The sequence below is a fragment of the Staurois parvus genome, unplaced genomic scaffold (genome assembly GCF_062004578.1).
Source record: "Staurois parvus isolate SC_StPar_1 unplaced genomic scaffold, SC_StPar_1.0 ptg000149l, whole genome shotgun sequence".
Lineage (NCBI taxonomy): Eukaryota > Metazoa > Chordata > Amphibia > Anura > Ranidae > Staurois > Staurois parvus.
In genome coordinates, this window is record NW_028317945.1 from 1,816,889 (window position 1) to 1,838,861 (window position 21,973).

Here is a 21,973-nt window from a genome sequence, read left to right on the forward strand (position 1 = left end):
TGAAATGAAACAAACAATATGTGCTTTAACTGCAGACTGTCAGCTTTAATTTGAGGGTATGTACATCCAAATCAGGTGAACGGTGTAGGAATTACAACAGTTTGCATATGTGCCTCCCACTTGTTAAGGGACCAAAAGTAATCGGACAGAATAATAATCCTAAATCAAACTTTCACTTTTTAATACTTGGTTGCAAATCCTTTGCAGTCAATTACAGCCTGAAGTCTGGAACGCATAGACATCACCAGACGCTGGGTTTCATCCCTGGTGATGCTCTGCCAGGCCTCTACTGCAACTGTCTTCAGTTCCTGCTTGTTCTTGGGGCATTTTCCCTTCAGTTTTGTCTTCAGCAAGTGAAATGCATGCTCAATCGGATTCAGGTCAGGTGATTGACTTGGCCACTGCATAACATTCCACTTCTTTCCCTTAAAAAACTCTTTGGTTGCTTTTGCAGTATGCTTTGGGTCATTGTCCATCTGTACTGTGAAGCTGCGTCCAATGAGTTCTGAAGCATTTGGCTGAATATGAGCAGATAATATTGCCCGAAACACTTCAGAATTCATCCTGCTGCTTTTGTCAGCAGTCACATCATCAATAAATACAAAAGAACCAGTTCCATTGGCAGCCATACATGCCCATGCCATGACACTACCACCACCATGCTTCACTGATGAGGTGGTATGCTTAGGATCATGAGCAGTTCCTTTCCTTCTTCATACTCTTCTCTTCCCATCACTCTGGTACAAGTTGATCTTGGTCTCATCTGTCCATAGGATGTTGTTCCAGAATTGTGAAGGCTTTTTTAGATGTCGTTTGGCAAACTCTAATCTGGCCTTCCTGTTTTTGAGGCTCACCAATGGTTTACATCTTGTGGTGAACCCTCTGTATTCACTCTGGTGAAGTCTTCTCTTGATTGTTGACTTTGACACACATACACCTACCTCCTGGGGAGTGTTCTTGATCTGGCCAACTGTTGTGAAGGGTGTTTTCTTCACCAGGGAAAGAATTCTTCGGTTATCCACCACAGTTGTTTTCCGTGGTCATCCAGGTCTTTTGGTGTTGCTGAGCTCACCGGTATGTTCCTTCTTTTTAAAAATGTTCCAAACAGTTGTTTTGGCCACACCTAATGTTTTTGCTATCTCTCTGATGGGCTTGTTTTGTTTTTTCAGCCTAATGATGGCTTGCTTCACTGATAGTGACAGCTCTTTGGATCTCATCTTGAGAGTTGACAGCAACAGAATCCAAATGCAAATAGCACACTTGAAATGAACTCTGGACCTTTTATCTGCTCATTGTAATTGGGATAATGAGGAAATAACACACACCTGGCCATGGAACAGCTGAGAAGCCAATTGTCCCATTACTTTTGGTCCCTTAACAAGTGGGAGGCACATATGCAAACTGTTGTAATTCCTACAGCGTTCACCTGATTTGGATTTAAATACCCTCAAATTAAAGCTCACAGTCTGCAGTTAAAGCACATCTTGTTCGTCATTTCAAATCCATTGTGGTGGTGTATAGAGCCAAAAATGTTAGAATTGTGTCGATGTCCCAATATTTATGGACCTGACTGTAGTTATTTACAAGCTAATGTATGTATGTTACCTTGCTCTACCTGTGCTGTGTAATTTGTTTTGCTAATTATGTATCTGATGAGATGACAAAGTATGAAAACACCCTACTATGTCACAGAGGAAAGCTCTTGGTTATCTTATTCTCCACCCAGTTCATGGGGGGGGGCAATTAAAGTTACAGCTTTCCTGGTTCATATTTTGGTGCAACTCTAGCCAAAAAGGTTTTATTTTAAAAAGGAAAGGGTTAGATAAGATCTACATGGTTAGGTGTATTGTAACACTGAGATACAGAATAGCAACAAAAAATTCAAAAGAAATGCATGTCTACCAAATTATGCACTGATTTGCATGTTCATGAGGGAACTAAGTATTTGATCCCCTTCACAAAACATGACTTAGTACTTGGTGGCAAATCCCTTGTTGGCAATCACAGAGGTCAGACGTTTCCTGTAGTTGACCACCAGGTTTGTACACATCTCCGGAGGGATTTTGGCCCACTCCTCTTGGCAGATCCTCTCCAAGTCCAAGTCTCCAAGGTTTGGTGGCTGATGTTTGGCAACTCGAACTTTCAGCACCCTCCACAGATTTTCAATCGGATTAAGGTCTGGAAACTGGCTAGGCCACTCCAGGACCTTAATGTGCTTCTTCTTGAGCCACTCCTTTGTTGCCTTTGTAAGGGTGTGGGGCATGGATAAATACTGATTTGCAAAGTTAAACTATAGTATGCCTGCAATATGCTCTTTGGTCAGTAGATGGCAGCAAAGTACAAGAATCGATTTTGCATTGAAGTTTACTAAGACAAAACTAATGCTTATTTACCTTATAAAGTTTAATTAATGCTAATTTAGGGGCTGAGTAGCACCCTCAGAAGGGTCATAGTGAACTGTAAATGCAGGTTTGAGGCTGCAATTAGGAAATTACTTACTGCATCACAAACTCTCTGGAAAGGGGAGGAGTTCTGGTTCAGAGCAGGAAGTGGCAGGGAGTCTGTGTCTGGCTGGAGAATCTGTGTGGAGCCTGGAAGAGAATTTACGGCTCACAGTGGAGTCTGGTGACGGCACCTAGGGAAGATTCACCGCGACGAGACCAGAAAACAAGTGACTGTATGGTCCGGTTCTGGAGTGGACCAGTGGATCAGGAAAAAGCACCAAGAGCCTGGCAAGGAACTGTAAGTGCGGCTTTGCCGCAGCACATAGCACCACACGTGTTCAGTGACATTTTGTATATACCAGAAAGCTACAAGAGACACACTCCACTTTCCTTTGGATTACAAATAGTATTGCGCAATACTTAGGATGCACCCCAACATTATATCTTGCTCAGGAACATTCAGGCGCAGCCAGGCTGCTTTATGGACATTGAGGAAAAGTACGCAAGTACGGGGTTAGTGTTTGACAGTACTATTCTTACTGTATGGTTATGCACTCTTATCATTCTGTTTATGTATGCTCAACTACTTGTTCACTATAACTGTTCAGTAAACGTAATTGTTGTAAAAGAACCGCTGTCTGTGTGGCATCGTGTACCCTCTGAATCTGTGGGCCCAGCCCTCAGTTTTCCTTCACCTTGGCCGTGTGTTTTGGGTCATTGTCATATTGGAACACCCATCCATGACCCATTTTCAGTGCCCTGGCTGAGGGAAGTAGGTTCTCACCCAAGATTTGATGGTACATTGCCCCGTCCATCGTCCCTTTGATGCGGTGCAGTTGTCCTGTCCCATTAGCAGAAAAACACCCCCAGAGCAGAATGTTTCCACAACCATGTTTGACAGTTGGGATGGTGTTCTTGGGGTCATAGGCAGCATTCCTCCTCCTCCAAACACGGTGAGTTGAGTTTATGTCAAAGAGCTCGATTTTGGTCTCATCTGACCACAACACTTTCAACCAGTCCTCCTCTGCATCATTCAGATGTTCAGTGGGAAACTTCAGACGGACCTGGACATGTGCTTTCTTGAGCAGAGGGACCTTATAGGCACTGCAGGATTTCAATTCTTGTCGACGTAGTGTGTTACCAATTGTTTTCTTGGTGACTGTGGTCCCAGCTACCTGGAGATCATTGACAAGATCCTCACGTGTAGTTCTGGGATGATTCCTCACTGTTCTCATAATCATTGACACTCCACAAGATGAGATCTTGCATGGTGCACCAGTTGTTTCGTGTTTCTTCCATTTGCAAATGATTGCACCAACTGTTGTCACCTTCTCACCAAGCTGCTTGGCGATAGTTTGGTAGCCCAGTCCAGCCTTGTGTAGGTCTACAATCTTGTCCCTGGCATCCTTGGACAGCTCTTTGGTCTTTGCCATGGTGGAGAGTTTGGAATCTGATTGTTTGATTGCTCCTGTGGACAGGAGTCTTTTATACAGGTAACAAAATTAGATTAGCAGCACTCTCTTTAAAAGACTGCTTCTAATCTCGGCTTGTTACCTGTATGAAAGACACCTGGTAGCCAGAAATCCTGCTGAATGATGGGGATAAAATACTCATTTCCCTCATGAACATACAAATCAGTACATAATTTGTTAGACATGCATTTCTTTTGAATTTTTTGCTGGTATTCTGTCTCTCAGTGTTAAACTACACCTACCATTTTTGATTTTTAGACTGATCATTTCTTTGTGAGTGGGCAAACATTCAAAATCAACAGGGGATCAAATACTTATTTCCTTCACTGTACCAGCTGCACTTTCCTCATGCTATCACAGCGTGATAAAAAAGGAGAGCCGGTAAGGGCTTTGAGGCTTTGTTATGTAGTCAATATCACTTGCTTTATATTTGTGGAAAGACATCTATCTATATAATTATTGTGCATTATGTAGTCATTACGCCTATAGTAGAAAACTTTCCGTTTACAGAAAAACTAGAGCCAATTGACAAATTTCATTGTTATATTTGAACTCAGAATGTGAAATTCATTAAGAAATGGATCCTTTTGTTTCCAAAACTGGCAAAAAATAAAAATTTGTTGAACAGTGTAATCGGCAAGTGTATTTAAAAAATCAGAGGTAGGCCAGTGCAGCCCCAACAGTGTCCATCAGTGCTGCCAGTCAGTGTCCATTAGTGCTGCCAGTGTCCATTAGTGCTGCCAGTGTCCATCTATTCCACCAGTCAGTGTCCATCAGTGCCGCCAGTCAGTGTCCATCAGTGCCGCATATCAGTGCAGCCTCATCAGTGCCTCCTCGTCAGTGCCCATAAGTGCAGCCTGTCAGTGCCTATCAGTGCTGCCTCATCAATGCTCCGTCATCAGTACCCATCAGTGCAGCCTATCAGTGTCCATCAGTGCAGCCTCAACAGTGCACATCAGTGAAGGAGAAAGATCACCTGTTTGCAAAATTTTGTAACAGAAACTAAGAAAAAAAATGTTAGCAAAATTATTTTTTTTTTTTGTCTAGCAAAAAATTAAAAACCCAGTGGTGATTAAGTACTACCAAAAGAAAGCTCTATATGTCTAAAAAAAATAATTTCATATGTGCATGACCGCGCAATACTCATTCAAAATGCAACAGCAATGAAAGCTAAAAATTGGTCTGGGCAGGAATGGGATGAAAGTGTCCGGTAGGCAAGTGGTTAAAGGATAAGTTCACCTTTTGGTAAAAAATAATAAATGCACTTTTTTTGCAGGTAAAAAATGTGCATTTATTATTTTTTTGCTGCAGGAGTCTGTAAAGCATTGCACCAGCGAACAGTGGATCGCTGGTGTCATGCAGGTCTCCTGCAGATTTGCCAGTATAGCTCCGTGGTAGTTCACTGAGAACTACAAGCCGACAGACGCTAAGGCTGTCAGGGTTTCTAGTTTCTCATTCACATAGGAGTGACACGACCGGCTGGGCAGATCCCTGCATGGCCATGTTTTTTTACATTTGACAGCTAGCGAGGGGGTTGGGGGAGAACATCCCCCACTAGCTGTCAAAGCTGGGGATCAGCAGGCCGGTGCTTTCATAACATGTTACACCCTGAATACACTTACTTAGAAAACCTAAATGGTTTTTAAATATTGCACTTTGACTGATCCCCCTTCCTTTTAACATGCGGGTATGCTGATCGTTCTGCCCGAGCCGCAATGGAAATCGTACGGCGGTGTTGTTAGTGGGGTCATATTATTTACATCAAGGGCTGAAAGCTATTGGAATCCGAGTGCTGATCCATCCCCTAAAGCGCTATTTGTTTGTGAGTTCTCAACTTCCAGTAAGAGGCTTTTTTGCACTGGATGACACGCATAATGGTGTCAATTGGAAGCACAGGAATATTTTTGTTTATTTGAAACACAGACTGAGCACGGTTGTTATTACATTCGGTGGATGGACTTTTTTTTTACAATTAAGTAATATGGACTTTTCTATTATAGTAAATTATTGTCAGATTTATGTATTTTAATATAATTTATATTTTTTTGTATTTTGGTCTATACACTGTTGAATTTTATTATTCATGTACTGAACAGCACAACACATTTAGTTTTAACCAATTCAATATCGTGCAATTTTACACCTTCCTGCCCAGGCCATTTTTCACGTTTCAGCGCTCTCACACTTTGAATGACAATTGCGCAGTCATACAACATTGTACCCAAACTAAAATTTTATTTTCTTCACATAACTAGCGCTTTCTTTTGGTGGTATTTAATCATCGCTGGGGTTTTTATTTTTTGCTAAATTAACAAAAAAAAAACGAAAATTTTGAAAAAAAAAACACGTTTTTCTTTGTTTCTGTTATAAAAGTTTGCAAATAAATAATTGTTCTTCATAAATTTAGGCCGAGATGTATTCTGCTACATGTCTTTGGTGAAAATAACCCAAATTAGGATGTATTTTTTAGTTTGTAGGAAAGCTATAGAGTTCACAAACTATGGTATAGATCTGAATATTGATCAATCCTGAAGTACTGACAGCCAATCTAATTTCTTGAGGTCCAAGAATGTCAGAATAGTACAGATATCCCCAAATGACCCCTTTTTGCAAAGTAGACAGTCCGACGTACTTCATAAGAGGCATGGCGAGTTTTTTGAAGTTGTATTTTTTTTGTCATTTTTCGGAAAATGAAAAAATAAACAAAAATTATTTTAACTATTTTTTTTTTTTTTACATACTGTCACCAGTGCAGTACAGCATCATCATATAACTGGCATGGCAGTGATCAGGGACACTGACTGGTGACCGTGTGAAAAAAAAAAATATATATTTTTTTATTTTAAATTTTTTATTAAATTTTTTTTCTTTTTTGTAAGATTTTTTTTCATATTTTACTATGTCCAAAGTAGTACAATGTTAACATAGTAACATTGTACTACTTTGGGGGAGTGATCATTTTTTTTTTTTTTTTTTTTTTACACAATTTGCTTTTAGCAAAGAATTACTTTGCTATAAGCAAGCATTTACATGAATGACATTGATTCATTCAGGGTGTTTTTTTTTTTTTTTGTGCTTGTGATTAGCTGTGACCATTCACAGCTAGACACTAGTATACAATGGATGGCATGAATGAAGCCATCCATTGTATACAACTGTCATGTGACCTGCTGTGATTGGTCACAGCAGGTCACATGGTACCGGCAACGGGGGCCGGTACTCAGATCAGTCATCGGCCCTGTCCGAGGTACACGGCCGGTGACAGATCGCGCCGCTGCGCGGCTCTGCAAGCGCGCGAACTGCGCATGTGCAGGAGGACGCCATATGGCGGCCTCCCGGAAAGCTAATACATTTTTGCGGACGCCATTTGGCCATAGGCCGGGCGTCAAATGGTTAAACCCTTACATATACCTAGTGAAGTGACTAGCTTCAGGTAACACAAAGATGAAACAAATCCTCCTACATACGTTGTACCTGTTTATCTGCATATCCTCTTCTCTACATCCGTTAAAGAGCTGCACTCTGAAGGTTGTTTACTTTAATGCAGAGAATACATAAGGCTGCTTTCACACTGATCTGTTTTCTTCCTCCTTTGCGTTAAAAAAAAAAGTGAAAGAAAAATGCGTGACCATTTATTCCTATGGAACACTTCACATTGATTTGTTTCAGGTCCGGCATGTTTTTTAAACTCCTGCTTGCTGCATTTTGGTGCAGGTTTGGTGCTGTAAAAAAAACACCGCAAAAATACACCTCCACATTGAAATCAATAGAAAACGCAGCAAAAACGCATAAAAAGCGCACTTGTGTTGCATTTTTGGTGCGTATTTAGTCATATGCCGTTTAAAAAAGCACCACAAACGTAAAAACACAGAAAAAATTCATATACGTTTTTGCTACAGATCAGTGTGCAAGTAGCCTAAAAGTAAAAAAAAACCCTTCAACCTTTAGGACCACTTTAAAGTGAAACCTAACTGAGTGACATTTAGTTTTCCAAAGCATTGTGCATCACAAACAACTGCCATTTATTTATTTTAATAAAATCATTTTTTTATCCTTTGTCACATATCAGTTCATGTGCAACAGATCTCCCACAGCCTTTGCAGCTACGTCCTGAATACATGCATACACTGGTGATAGCTGCATGGCAGTTCTAGGGACAATACTTGTGCAGTAATATGTGTTAAATAGGAAATTCAGTCTTCTTTAGCTTTGACTTCTTAAACCTAAGATTAAGAAAACTGAGAGCAGGCAGATCTTTGCTATGTCTCTTCTGCAGTAATACGCACTTACTAACCTGCTTGCAGTCTTCTATTGAATGCACGCTGATCTGTGCGGAATGACGTCATTTACTGCTGGCCAATCAAGAGGCTGAAAAACTGGAACTTGGGTTAAGATGACAATGGTTGGTGAGGGGTGTAACCAGCACATTGCTGGAAGGTAGAGGTAAGAATAGCAGGAAGTTTAAATCGGCTTTAAGCTTGACTTGTAGACAACTGGGGGATTTAATAAAAAACTGTCTGCAACAAGCTATTGGTTGCCATACATGGCTCAAATTTTGATGGATTCATGCTGAAACAGCCTCCATTCAAGCTATAAGTGCCCCTGTTGGCACCACCAGGATTGACAAATGTTAAATGAACAATGCACTTTTGCGAAGGTGGAAAGATGTCAGCTAAACAATCTTGAATCTTGGTGTGCTTTGTGTATTTCTTCCAGTTCTGTGCAATAATCTAGTGTGTAACTTTGCCTCTCTGCAGGAGCTTCCTGTAACAAGGACCATTCACTGCTGCTTCATCTCCTTGTGCAGAGTGACTGGTCTTGTCTCCGCCCCTCCTGTAGTTTTTCTGCAGGGATCCTGTAGTGGGTGGAGACTGCTGGGTCCCTACCAAAGCTCTGCTCTCTGCACAGGATATGTACAGCACATTGATTATGTCACTGCTACTTTTACAAGATAACCACTTGATGACCGGTGACATACCCATACGTCGCTGGACTTCAAGTGGTTATACCAGGATGATACCCGCAGCTGCAGGCATCATTCTAGTACCGTTTTTTACAGCCAACAGTTGGCTCTCTTGTACAGGCCATCCGGGCAGCTAACTAGCTGCTGAATTGCTTGTACAAACAGTGGGAGTGGTATGTCCCCCCAGGTTATAGATTGGGGGGGTATGGTGGTATCAGACAACTACAAGATAAAGACTAGACATGATACCAAGTTGTAAGATAAACAGATGAGTCCATGTCTAGATTGAACAAAGAACAAAATAACTGTTCAGAATGATTTTTTTTTGCATGAACCTCTGGAAAAAGAGTGCATATTAAACTTTACATTGTATATGGTGTTATTATTATTTGACAGGAATATTTTAACCAAAAATGTCAATTGCATTATTATTAGTATTGCATGAAGTGAATACTTGCTTACTTAACCGCCTCCCGCCCGCCATATAGTAATATGACGGACGCAAGGCAGTTCTCTCGTTCTGGGAGGACGTCATATGACGTCCTCCCATTCTAACCGCGCATGTGCGGCTCCTGGAGCGCGGCAATATAACTGTCACGCTGACAGCTCGTGAGGAGAGGAGAGCCGGTAATTGGCATTCCTCGGAGGGGACATGTACACACATCATCAGAGCACTGATGATCAGTGTGCCCTGATGATCTGTGTAGCCCCAGCAGCGCCACCTGTCAACGTCCATCAGTGCCAGCACTCAGTGCTCATCCATGCCACCTGCCAGTGCCCATCAGTGCCACATCAATGCCACATATCAGTGCCCATCTGAGCTGCCTTTCAGTGTCATCCATCAGTGCCAGTCAGTGCCACCTATCAATGCCAGTCAGTGCCACCTATCAGTGCTGCCAATCAGTGCCACCTATCAGTGCCAGTCAGTGCCGCCTATCAGTGCGCATCAGTGCTGCCTATCAGTGCCACCTAACAGTGCCAGTCAGTGCCACTTAACAGTGCCGCCTATCAGTGCCATATGAGTGCTGCCTTTCAGTGCCCATCAGTGATGCCTGTCAATGCCCATCAGTGCCACCTACCAGTGCCTCCTCATCAGTGTCCATCAGTGCAGCCTATCAGTGCCCATCACTGCAGCCTCATTAGCGCACATCAGTGAAAGAGAAAAATCACTTATTTACAAAATTTTATAACAAAAACTAAGAAAACTTTTTTTTTCACAATTTTCAGTGGTTTTTGATTTGTTTAAGAAAAAATAAAAAACCCAGAGGTGATTAAATACCACCAAAATAAACCTCTGTCACAAAAAAATTATAAAAATATGGGTACATATGGGTTGCATCACCGCGCAATTGTCATTCAAAGTGCAACAGCGCTGAAAGCTGGAAATTGGCCGGGGCAGGAAGGGGGTATAAGTGCCCTGTAGACCAGTGGTTAAGTAATTCAGGTTTTATATTTTAGTTATATCTATATAGATATCTATATCTATATATCTACAGTGAGGAACAGAAGTATTTGAACACCCTGCGATTTTGCAAGTTCTCCCACTTAGGAATCATGGAGGGGTCTGAAATTCACATTGTAGGTGCATTCCCACTCTGAGAGACAGAATTTAAAAAAAAAATTCAGGAAATCACATTGTATGATTTTTAAAGAATTTATTTGTCTTGCACTGCTGAACATAAGTATTTGAACACCTAAGAAACAGCAAGAATTCTGACTCTCAAAGACCTGTTAATGTGCCTTTAAAAAGTCCACCTCTACTCCACCCATTAATCTAACTTAGTAGCACCTGTCTGAGCTCTTTAAAGACACCTGTCCACCCCACAGTCAGTCAGACGCCAACTACTACCATGGGCAAGACTAAAGAGCTGTCAAAAGACACCAGAGACAAAATTGTGGACCTCCACAAGGCTGGGAAGGGCTTTGGGGCAATTGCCAAGCAGCTTGGTGAAAATAGATCAACTGTTGGAGCAATTGTTAGAAAATGGAAGAGGCTAAAGACGACTGTCAGTCTCCCTCGGACTGGGGCTCCATGCAAGATCTCACCTCGTGGGGTATTACTGATGATAAGAAAGGTGAGGAATCATTCCAGAATTACAAGGGAGGAGCTGGTTAATGACATGAAGAGAGCTGGGACCACAGTTTCAAAGGTCACTGTCGGTAGAACACTACGCCGTCATGGTTTCAAATCATGCATTGTACGGAAGGTTCCCCTGCTCAAGTCATCACATGCCTAGGTCCGTCTGAAGTTTGCCAATGACCATCTGGATGATCCAGAGGAGGCATGGGAGAAAGTCACGTGGTCAGATGAGACCAAAGTAGAACTTTTTGGTCTAAACTTCACTCATCGTGTTTGGAGGAAAAAGAAGGATGAGTTGCATCCCAAGAACACCATCCCTTCTGTGAAGCATGGGGGTGGTAACATCATGCTTTGGGGTGCTTTTCTGCGAAGGGGACAGGACGACTGCACTGTATTAAGGGGAGGATGAATGGGGCCATTTATTTTGAGCAACAACCTCCGTCCCTCAGTCAGAGCATTGAAGATGGGTCCTGGCTGGGTCTTCCAACATGACAACGACCCGAAGCACACAGCCAGGATAACCAAGGAGTGGCTCCGAAAGAAGCATATCAAGGTTCTGGAGCGGCCTAGCCAGTCTCCAGACCTAGACCTAAATCCAATAGAACATCTTTGGAGGGAGCTGAAAATCCGTGTTGCTCAGCGACAGCCCCGAAACCTGACAGATCTAGAGGAGATCTGTGTGGAGGAGTGGGCCAAAATCCACATATATATATATATATATACACACACATATATACACATATATATACACACATACATATATATATATATATATATATATATATTAGTGGCTAAATGGTTAGCACTTCCGCCTAGCAGTACTAGGGTCGTTGGTTCAAATCCCAACCACGGCACCACCTGCCTGGAGTTTGCATGTTCTCCCTGTGCTTGCGTGGGTTTCCTCTGGGTAATCCGGTTTCCTCCCACATTCCAAAGACATGCTGGTAGGTTAATTGGCTTCGCTCTAAAATTGTCCCTAGCATATGTATGTATGAATGTGAGTTAGGGAACTTAGATTGTACACCCCTTAGGGACTGATGTGAATGTACAATATATATGTAAAGCGCTGCGTAAATTGACGACACTATATAAGTACCTGAAATAATAATATGTGTGTATATAAAACAAGGTAAACAACTTAGTGTAACAATTTACTTGACCTCAGATAGATTCTAAGCTGATTGGATTGGCCTGTGTATGGTATTCCAACGTCAATTCATGCCAAGGTACTCGTTAGGCTTTGAATATCTGGTTGTAGAGCGACCACGTGGTCGATTTACATAGCTGTTGTCACATGTTGCTGAGTTACTGATAGTTTCTTACACTTCATTTCTAGACAGTTGGTTTTAACTCATTAATATTTAAAAGTAATTGCTGGTTTGAATTTATAATCATTATTTTGGATTGGATCATTGTACTGCTATTTTGAATTGTTTATTATTTATCATCACCTATTATATTTCATTACCATTTTGCACTGATTTTTATTATTAATAATTATGTTTTTGCACATTATTGCTTTTTATTTCATCTTTAATTTAGCTCAAATAAAGAACTCAGATTATCAGTTGATTTGTGAAAATTAGTAGGGAATCTCCTTAATTCCAGATCCCCGCCTGTTTTCATAAATTGCATACTGATTATTTTCTCAGAGCTAAAGTTCTGCCAACCGGAACTGCTCTGTTCACCACTATGATATAGGGAACTGGAAGCGATGACCTTACATCACTTCTGGTTCTGGATATGAATGGTGTCATTTTAAAAATGAAAAGCATTTCATCACACTGATCTTGGTGTGATCAAATGCTTTTAAGGGCAAAAAAATTAAAGTGCCCCCATCCCCCCGTGCTCGCACACATGCAAATATCGATCATCCCATACGTGTGACGTATCACTGTGAACGTCAGATCATGTCCAGTAATTCTACCACCAGACCTCCTCTGTAAATCTAAAGTGGTACCCTGCAAAGACTTTTAAAGCATCGCCTATGGATAGTAAATTGACATTGTTTGTCACCATTGCACAGGCGTGCACAATTTTAAAGCGTGACATATTTGATATCTATTTTCTCGGTGTAACATCGCCTTTTATATTTTACCAGAAAAATTTAGTTATGTATTGTGTTTTTTTGCATTAAAATTCAAAAATGTATTTTTAAAAAAAAATACACATTTGAAAAACCACCGTGCAAATACCGCGTGACAAAAAATTGCAATACCCAACAATGTATTCTCTAGGGCCTCTGCTTTTTAAAAATATATAATGTTTAGGGGTTCAAAGAAATGTTCTAGTAAAATAAACCTGTGTGTTGTTTACACACCTGTGTGTAGTTTACACACAGAGGTCTCTCCCGTTAGCTTTGCACAGCAGTCGTCGGGTGTCGGCAGGGGATCTCTGACCAAGATCCGGTGATTGACATGCCTAGCCGCCAATGGCAGTGTGGGTAGGGGAATGCGTGCGCCCGCACCCGGAAATGCAAATCACGAATATATACGTGATTTTGCACAGCCCTGCAGCAGTAGTTCTACTATAGGGCGGCGGGGAAACGGTTAATCTGTCAGGTCTGATAATTGTGCTCCACTGAAAGTAATGAGTGCACTAAGCTGCATCCCCACTTAGCAATTTTGAATAGAGGGCAGAATTGCCACAATTCTGCCTGTGATTCCTGCACCATACGTGTTTGGGTGCCATTAATTCTTAACGGAATCTCAAACGGTGCAATTTTGTGGTTATTGTCGGGCGACAAATCGCATTGTGTAAAGCTTGTCACTCAATAAGGAGGAGCTTCTTTTGGATGACAAGTTTGTGTGATGCAATCACGACAAAATCACAGAGTTTGAAGTTCCATTAAGAATGAATGGCACCCAAACACATTTTACGGTGCGTTTTACTGCGACTGTAGTGCAATTCCAAATGCAATGTGTGAATGCAGTCATCGAGTTTATAGAGCAGTTTTTATGTTGTATTGGAAACATTCGGATTAGTCCATGCATATTCAATATTTTATATAATTACCATTCACCATCACTTGTGTATAGGCTGCAGATGTTGGCGCTACTAGAAGAAAGCAGACATACACAACTACACAAGAAAGTACACTGACATTCCTCCAACCACATGGTCATCCCATCTCATAACACTGAGCTTCCCGACACGTGCTGCAGCCCTGTGACAGCTCGGAGTGGTAAACTATGGGCGGCGACATTCCTCATATTTAACCAATCATATACAGCACATGTATATACACCCCCTATGGGCTCCGCCTCCACATTGCCGCCCGAAAAGAGAGGCGGGTCTGACAACAGCAACAAACCTCTCCTACAAAACGTGACTTCAATTGTGGTGTCTCGTGACGCCAAAGTGTGAGTAGAGTTGCGTAAGACAGAGCATCGGCAAATCAGAACACTAGATCTGCTTAATGCAAATTAAGATAGTTGGGGAGCCAATGAGCTGCTCTTAAGGTAATATTCTTATTCCAGGCAGCGTCTTTTTGCAGCTCCTTGCATATCTAATAGCCAGTGAGAGCCCTCCCTCCACTCACGTCACAGACTGTGGTCGACAGCCAATTGGCCGAGCAAGCTAGTGCAGAAAAAACTTGTTTGCATAGAGGCAGTGCGCTGGCCAGTCAGTGTATAGAGCTCATGAGTAATTCAGTGAAGGTGAAGCTGTGGGCTGCAAAGCCTGGTTAGTTAGTGGGTGTTATCGGTCCTAGGATGTCTGCTCCTCAGCCTTCAGTCGAGGCCTCTACCTCTCCGGCCGGTCCCGGGTGTCTTCTCGGCCAGTCCTTTCCCCTTGTGCTGAAGAAACTCATAGAGAACCCTCCGAAGAACTTTCTGGATACAGGAGAAGTGGGTGAGGAGATAGAAGCGGCCATGGCGCCTCCTCCCTCGGCTGCCAGCGGCCATGACCCACATTTGTGCTCGTAGAAGCGGGGCCAGGGCTTCACCGGGGTGCTTGTAAACACATGAGAATAGGAGAAGTGGTGTGAAGGTGTCACCTTATACCTGGCGGCAGGGTGGTGATGACCTGTCAGTAGTCGGTGACCCTGTAGTGTCCCTTCCCTCGACTGTCCTAGTGGCCTAGTTGTAGCCTGAGGCTATTTCTCCACATTACGGAGGTTTGCTTCCCTGGAGGCAGAAGGGTGGAATCTTTCCTCCACCTTACTGTGTGTACACCAACCTTGTGATCATATATGGGTGACTGTGTGTGTTTATAGGTGATCATATATGGGTGACTGTGTGTTTATAGGTGATCATATATGGGTGACTGTGTGTGTTTATAGGTGATCATATATGGGTGACTGTGTGTGTGTATATGTGTGTGTGTGTGATCATATATAGGTGACTGTGTGTGTGTGTATATATATATATATATATATATATATATATAGATATATATATATATATATATATATATATATACACAGGTAATATATATGGGTGACTGTGTATATATAGGTGATCATATATAGGCGACTGTGTGTGTTTATAGGTGATCATATATAGGCCACTGTGTGTATATAGGAGACACTATATATATGTGTGTGATCATATATGGGTGACTGTATATATAGGTGATCATATATAGGTGACTGTGTGTGTGATCATATATGGGTGACTATAGGTGATCATATATAGGTGACTGTGTGTGTGTATATATAGGTGATAATATATATGTGTGTGATCATATATGGGTGACTGTGTATATATAGGTGATCATATATAGGCGACTGTGTGTGTGTATGTATGTATGTATATATACATACATACACACACAGTCGCCTATATATGATCACCTATATATACACAGTCGCCTATATATGATCACCTATATATGATTACACAGTGGCCTATATATGATCACACACACACATATATATATATATATGTGTGTGTGTGTGATATAGGTGATCATATCTAGGCCACTGTGTGTGTGTATGTATATGTATATATATATATATGTATATATATATATATATATATATATACATACATACACACACAGTCGCCTATATTTGATCACCTATATATACACACAATCACCCATATATGATCACACACATATATATTATCACCTACATATACACACACACACAGTGGCCTATATATGATCACCTATATATACACAGTCACCTATATATGATCACACACATATATATATGGTCTCCTATATACACACACACACAGTGGCCTATATATGATCACACACACACACATATATATATATATATATATATATATATATGTGTGTGTGATCATATATAGGCCACTGTGTAATCATATATAGGTGATCATATATAGGCGACTGTGTATATATAGGTGATCATATATAGGCCACTGTGTGTGTATATGTATGTATGTGTGTAATCATATATGGGTGACTGTGCATATAGGTGATCATATATGGGTGACTGTGCATATAGGTGATCATATATGGATGACTGTGTGTGTATATAGGTGATCATATACGGGTAGTAGTGTGCGCGCGTGTATAGGTGATCATATATGGGCGGCAGTGTATGTGTGTATATATAGGTGATCATATATGGGCAACTGTGTGTGTGTGTGTGTATAGGTGATCATATATGGGTGACTATGTATATAGGTGATCATATATGGGGTGACTGTGTGTATATATGGTTGATCATATATATATATATGTGTGTGTGTGTGTATACAGTGGGGCAAAAAAGTATTTAGTCAGCCACCAATTGTGCAAGTTCTCCCACTTAAAAAGATGAGAGAGGCCTGTAATTGGCATCATAGGTAGACCTCAACTATGAGAGACAAAATGAGAAAAAAATCCAGACAATCACATTGGCTGATTTGAAAAGAATTTATTTGCAAATTATGGGGGGAAATAAGTATTTGGTCACCTACAAACAAGCAAGATTTTGGGCTCTCACAGACCTGTACCTTCTTCTTTAAGAGGCTCCTCTGTCCTGCACTCATTACCTGTATCAATGGCACCTGTTTGAACTTGTTATCAGTATAAAAGACACTTGTCCACAACCTCAAACAGTCACACGCCAAACTCCACTATGGTGAAGATCAAAGAGCTGTCAAAGGACACCAGAAACAAAATTGTAGACCTGCACCAGGCTGGGAAGACTGAATCTGCAATAGGCAAGCAGCTTGGTGTGAACAAATCAACTGTGGGAGCAATAATTAGAAAATGGAAGACATACAAGACCACTGATAATCTCCTTTGATCTGGGGCTCCACGCAAGATCTCACCCCGTGGGGTCAAAATGATCACAAGAACGGTGAGCAAAAATCCCAGGACCACATGGGGGGACTTAGTGAATGACCTGCAGAGAGCTGGGACCAACGTCACAAAGGCTACCATCAGTAACACACTACGCCGCCAGGGACTCAGATCCTGCAGTGCCAGACGTGTCCCCCTGCTTAAGCCAGTACATGTCCGGGCCCGTCTGAAGTTTGCTAGAGAGCATTTGGATGATCCAGAAGAGGATTGGGAGAATGTCATATGGTCAGATGAAACCAAAATAGAACTGTTTGGTAGAAACACAATTCGTCGTGTTTGGAGGAGAGAGAATGCTGAGTTGCATCCAAAGAACACCATAACTTCTGTGAAGCATGGGGGTGGCAACATCATGCTTTGGGGCTGTTTCTCCACAAAGGGACCAGGACGACTGATCCATGTACAGGACAGAATGAATGGGGCCATGTATCGTGAGATTTTCAGTGCAAACCTCCTTCCATCAGCAAGGGCATTGAAGATGAAACGTGGCTGGGTCTTCCAACATGACAATGATCCCAAACATAGCGCCCGGGCAACGAAGGAGTGGCTTCGTAAGAAGCATTTCAAGGTCCTGGAGTGGCCTAGCCAGTCTCCAGATCTCAACCCCATAGAAAACCTTTGGATGGAGTTTAAAGTCCGTGTTGCCCAGCGACAGCCCCAAAACATCACTGCTCTACAGGAGATCTGCATGGAGGAATGGGCCAACATACCAGCAACAGTGTGTGCCAACCTTGTGAAGACTTACAGGAAATGTTTGACCTCTGTCATTGCCAACAAAGGATATATAACAAAGTATTGAGATGAACTTTTGATATTGACCAAATACTTATTTTCCACCATAATTTGCAAATAAATTCTTTCCAAATCAGCCAATGATTGTCTGGATTTTTTTTCTCCTTTTGTCTCTCATAGTTGAGGTCTACCTATGATGCCAATTACAGGCCTCTCTCATCTTTTTAAGTGGGAGAACTTGCACAATTGGTGGCTGACTAAATACTTTTTTGCCCCAATATATATATAGATATATATATATCTATCTCATATATGGGTGACTGTGTGTGTATATACAGGTGACTATAGGAAGAAAGCATACAGGTGGCGCAAACAGTGCATTATCCAAGGTTTATTAAAAGTATAAAAGGACACAAAATATACTTACAAGCATAGTATGTGTATAAAGCCCAAAGGGCCATGGGGATGGCCACAAGGATAGCAGAGTGTCCAACTGATACAGTGAAGGAAAGAAGTATTTGATCCCCTGCTGATTTTGAATGTTTGCCCACTCACAAATGATCAGTCTAAAAATCGAATGGTAGGTGTATTGTAACACTGAGAGACAGAATAGCAGCAAAAATTTTAAAAGAAATGTATGTCTAACAAATTATGCACTGATTTGCATGTTCATGAGGGAAATAAGTATGTGATCCCCTATCATTCAGCAGGATTTCTGGCTACCAGGTAACAAGCTGAGATTAGAAGCAGTCTTAAAGGGAGTGCTGCTAATCTCATTTTGTTACCTGTATAAAAGACACCTGTCCACAGGAGCAATCAAACAATCAGATTCCAAACTCTCCACCATGGCAAAGACCAAAGAGCAGTCCAAGGATGTCAGGGACAAAATTGTAGACCCACACAAGGCTGTACTGGGCTACCAAACTATTGCCAAGCAGCTTCATGAGAAGGTGACAACAGTTGGTGCAATCATTTGCAAATGGAAGAAACACAAAACAACTGTCAAGTCTCCCTAGGTCTTGTGCATCATGCAGGATCTTACCTAGTGGATTGTCAATGATCATGAGAACAGTGAGGAATCATCCCAGAACAACACGTGAGAATCTTGGCAATGATCTCCAGGTAGCTGGGACCACAGTCACCAAGAAAACAATTGGTAACACTACGCCGACAAGGATTGGAATCGTGCAGTGCCCATAAGGTCTCTCTGCTCAAGAAAGCACAAGCCCAAATCTTGGGTGAGAACCTTCTTCCCTCAGCCAGGGCATTGAAAATGGGTTGTGGATGGGTGTTCCAACATGACAATGGCCCAAAACACATGGCCAAGGCAACAAAGGAGTGGCTCAAGAAGAAGCACATTAAGGTCCTGGAGTGGCCTAGCCAGTCTCCAGACCTTAATCCGATTAAAAATCTGTGGAGGGAACTGAAAGTTCAAGTTGCCAAATGTCAGCCACCAAACCTTAATGACTTGGGAGATGATCTGCCAAGACGAGTGTGCCAAAATCCCTTCTGAGGTGTGTGCAAACCTGGTGGCCAACTACAGATAACGTCTGACCTCTGTGATTGCCAACAAGGGATTTGCCACGAAGTACTAAGTCATGTTTTGTGAAGGGGATCAAATACTTATTTCCCTCATGAACATGCAAATCTGTGCATAATTTCTTAGACATGCATTTCTTTTGAATTTTTTGTTGCTATTCTGTCTCTCTGTTACAATACACCTACCGTTCGATTTTTAGACTGATCATTTCTATGTGAGTGGGCAAACATTTCTGTGTTTGTGTGTATGTATGTATATATATTTATTTATTACACACACACAGGTACCTTAGTTTATGAATGCCTCGGTTAAGGTAATTTTCGGTTTACGAATGAAAATAATGCCTTAGTTTACACATTTTTTCGCAATACGAAGTGTATGTTGGTGCTGATTTTTGCAATTGCTATTTCTTCACTATAGCTCAAAGGATTAGCTGTCACTTTCCCCGGAGTTAAAGGAACCTTTGTTTCTTTTAAGAAAGTAAAAGGAAACATTGTTTCTTTTGACTTGGGGAAATAACGTAAAAGAAAATGTTCTCTGTTAGCTGGGGGGAAAGTGACAGCTGAATTTCTGAGCTATAGTGAAGGAAAAAAACCTAAACCATAGCAGGCCACATATCCTCAACATTGAAGGGGGGGGGTGCTTTCCCCCACAGCCCTGGCTGGTGGTTGTGGGGGTCTGCGGGCAGGGGCTTATCGTAATCTGGAAGCCCTCTTTAACAAGGGGGTTCCCCGATCCTGCCCCCCCAATGTGAGTATGGGGTACATGGTACCCCATACTCATTCACAAAAAACATAAAGTGTGTGAAAAAAGACAGGACACAGTCTTTGACAAGTCCTTTATTAAAAGAAACAACTAAAAGAATGTCCCCCGCAGTAGACCCAACGTCAATCACAATGTCCGCCGCTGACCTGAAAAAAAAAAAAAAAAAAGTTCAGTTCCCGACGATGGCTGCCAGCCCTTTGCCTGCTCTGGTGGTTTGACAGTTCTTAAAGGGTAAGGGGTAAGGTAAGGGGTGGGGCCATCTGGGGACATCACACGTGACCCCACCCCAGGTGACATTGATGTCGGTGATGTCCCTGGGTGGCCTCGCCTCTTACATATTTAAGAAATGTCAAGCCAGTTTAGAGGCAGAGGGCAGGCAGCCATCTTCGGGAATGGAACCTTTTTTTTTTTCTTTTTTTTGTTTCGTTGTCAGCAGGCATCGTGATTGACGTTGGATTTACTGTGGGGGACATTATTTTAGTTTTTTCTTTTTAATAAAGGACTTTTCAAAGACTGTGTCCTGTCTTTTTTTTTTTTTTTTTTTTTTTTTTTTACACACTACACTTTTTGTATTCTGTGAATGAGTATCGGGACCATGTACCCCATACTTATTCACATGGGGGGGGGGTTATCTGGGGGCCCCCTTGTTAAAGGGGCTTCCAGATTCCGATAAGCCCCCTGCCTGCAAACCCCCACAACCATCGGCCAGGGTTGTGGGGGAGAGGCCCTTGTCCCCATCAACATGGTCCCCCCTGCTCCCCATGTTCAGGGCATGTGGCCTGGTATGGTTGGGGGGGGGGGGGCACGCTTGTGATCCCCCCTCTACTTCCTGACCTGCCGGGCTGCATGCTCGGTCTGGCATGGAATTGGGGGGGACCCCCACGCCATTTTTTTTTTTTTTTTTTTTTTGGCGTGGGATTTCCCTTCAAAATCCATACCAGACCTGAAGGGCTTGGTATGGATGGGAGGGGGACCCCACGCTGGTTTTTAAATTATTGTTTTAATTGCCGGCAATTCTTTTACATTTAGCTGTCAGTGGGGAACCCTGCTGACAGCTGAAACATTAACACATGGTTATCACTACTAAAATACCACATTACTTGATAAAATAACTCATGCGGTATTTTAGTAGAGTTTACTTTTTTCTGAGAAAAAAAATCATATGTGTTTTCATATATGGGGCTGTGTGTATATAGGTGATCATTTATGGGGGGCTGTGTGTATATAGGTGATCATATATGGGGTGATTTATTTTTATATATGTGATCGTATAGCTGCCCATGCACAGCCTGGTTGTCCTCTCTTTTACTGACCCAGTGTGATGATTGGGTTTTAGGGCTTCTTTTTAAAAGGCAATAAACATTTCTGATCCTAATACCTAGCACACATGATGAGGAAATTGGAAGAAAAATACAGTTTTCGGTGCGATAAGCTGATCATTAGTACACCGCTTTTGAGAGCCGATCATGACCGTTCATGTGAAATTTATCTGAAGGAACAAACATGAAAATTTTTCTCTTGTACAGTAACAAACAATTTTTGTTTAATTATTACAGTATTTGTCCATTAAAAAAAAAGTGACTAAGACCACACATGTTCGGAAACTGAATACATTACAATAAATTACATAATCACCGGAAGTTGTATTCTGTTTTAGGAGAATTTTCATAACTTTTTGTATCAGATTCTTTTTCGATATGAGTCTAGCATGCA

At 41.7% G+C, this 21,973-nt stretch overlaps 1 protein-coding gene across 3 annotated transcripts in view; it reads left to right on the plus strand.

Moving 5' to 3' along the window:
* TEF (TEF transcription factor, PAR bZIP family member) overlaps positions 1-21,973 on the plus strand; it is an 81,894-nt gene that overhangs the window by 14,556 nt on the left and 45,365 nt on the right. The window contains exon 1 of one of the 3 annotated variants that reach the window (XM_089674227.1): positions 14,575-14,811. The exons of the other annotated variants lie outside the window; for them this stretch is intronic. Within the exon in view, the coding sequence (XP_089530353.1) occupies positions 14,673-14,811 (139 nt within the window). The 5' untranslated portion in view covers positions 14,575-14,672. Of the gene's footprint in view, positions 1-14,574; positions 14,812-21,973 lie in introns of those variants that run through there. 3 annotated transcript variants of the gene reach the window in all.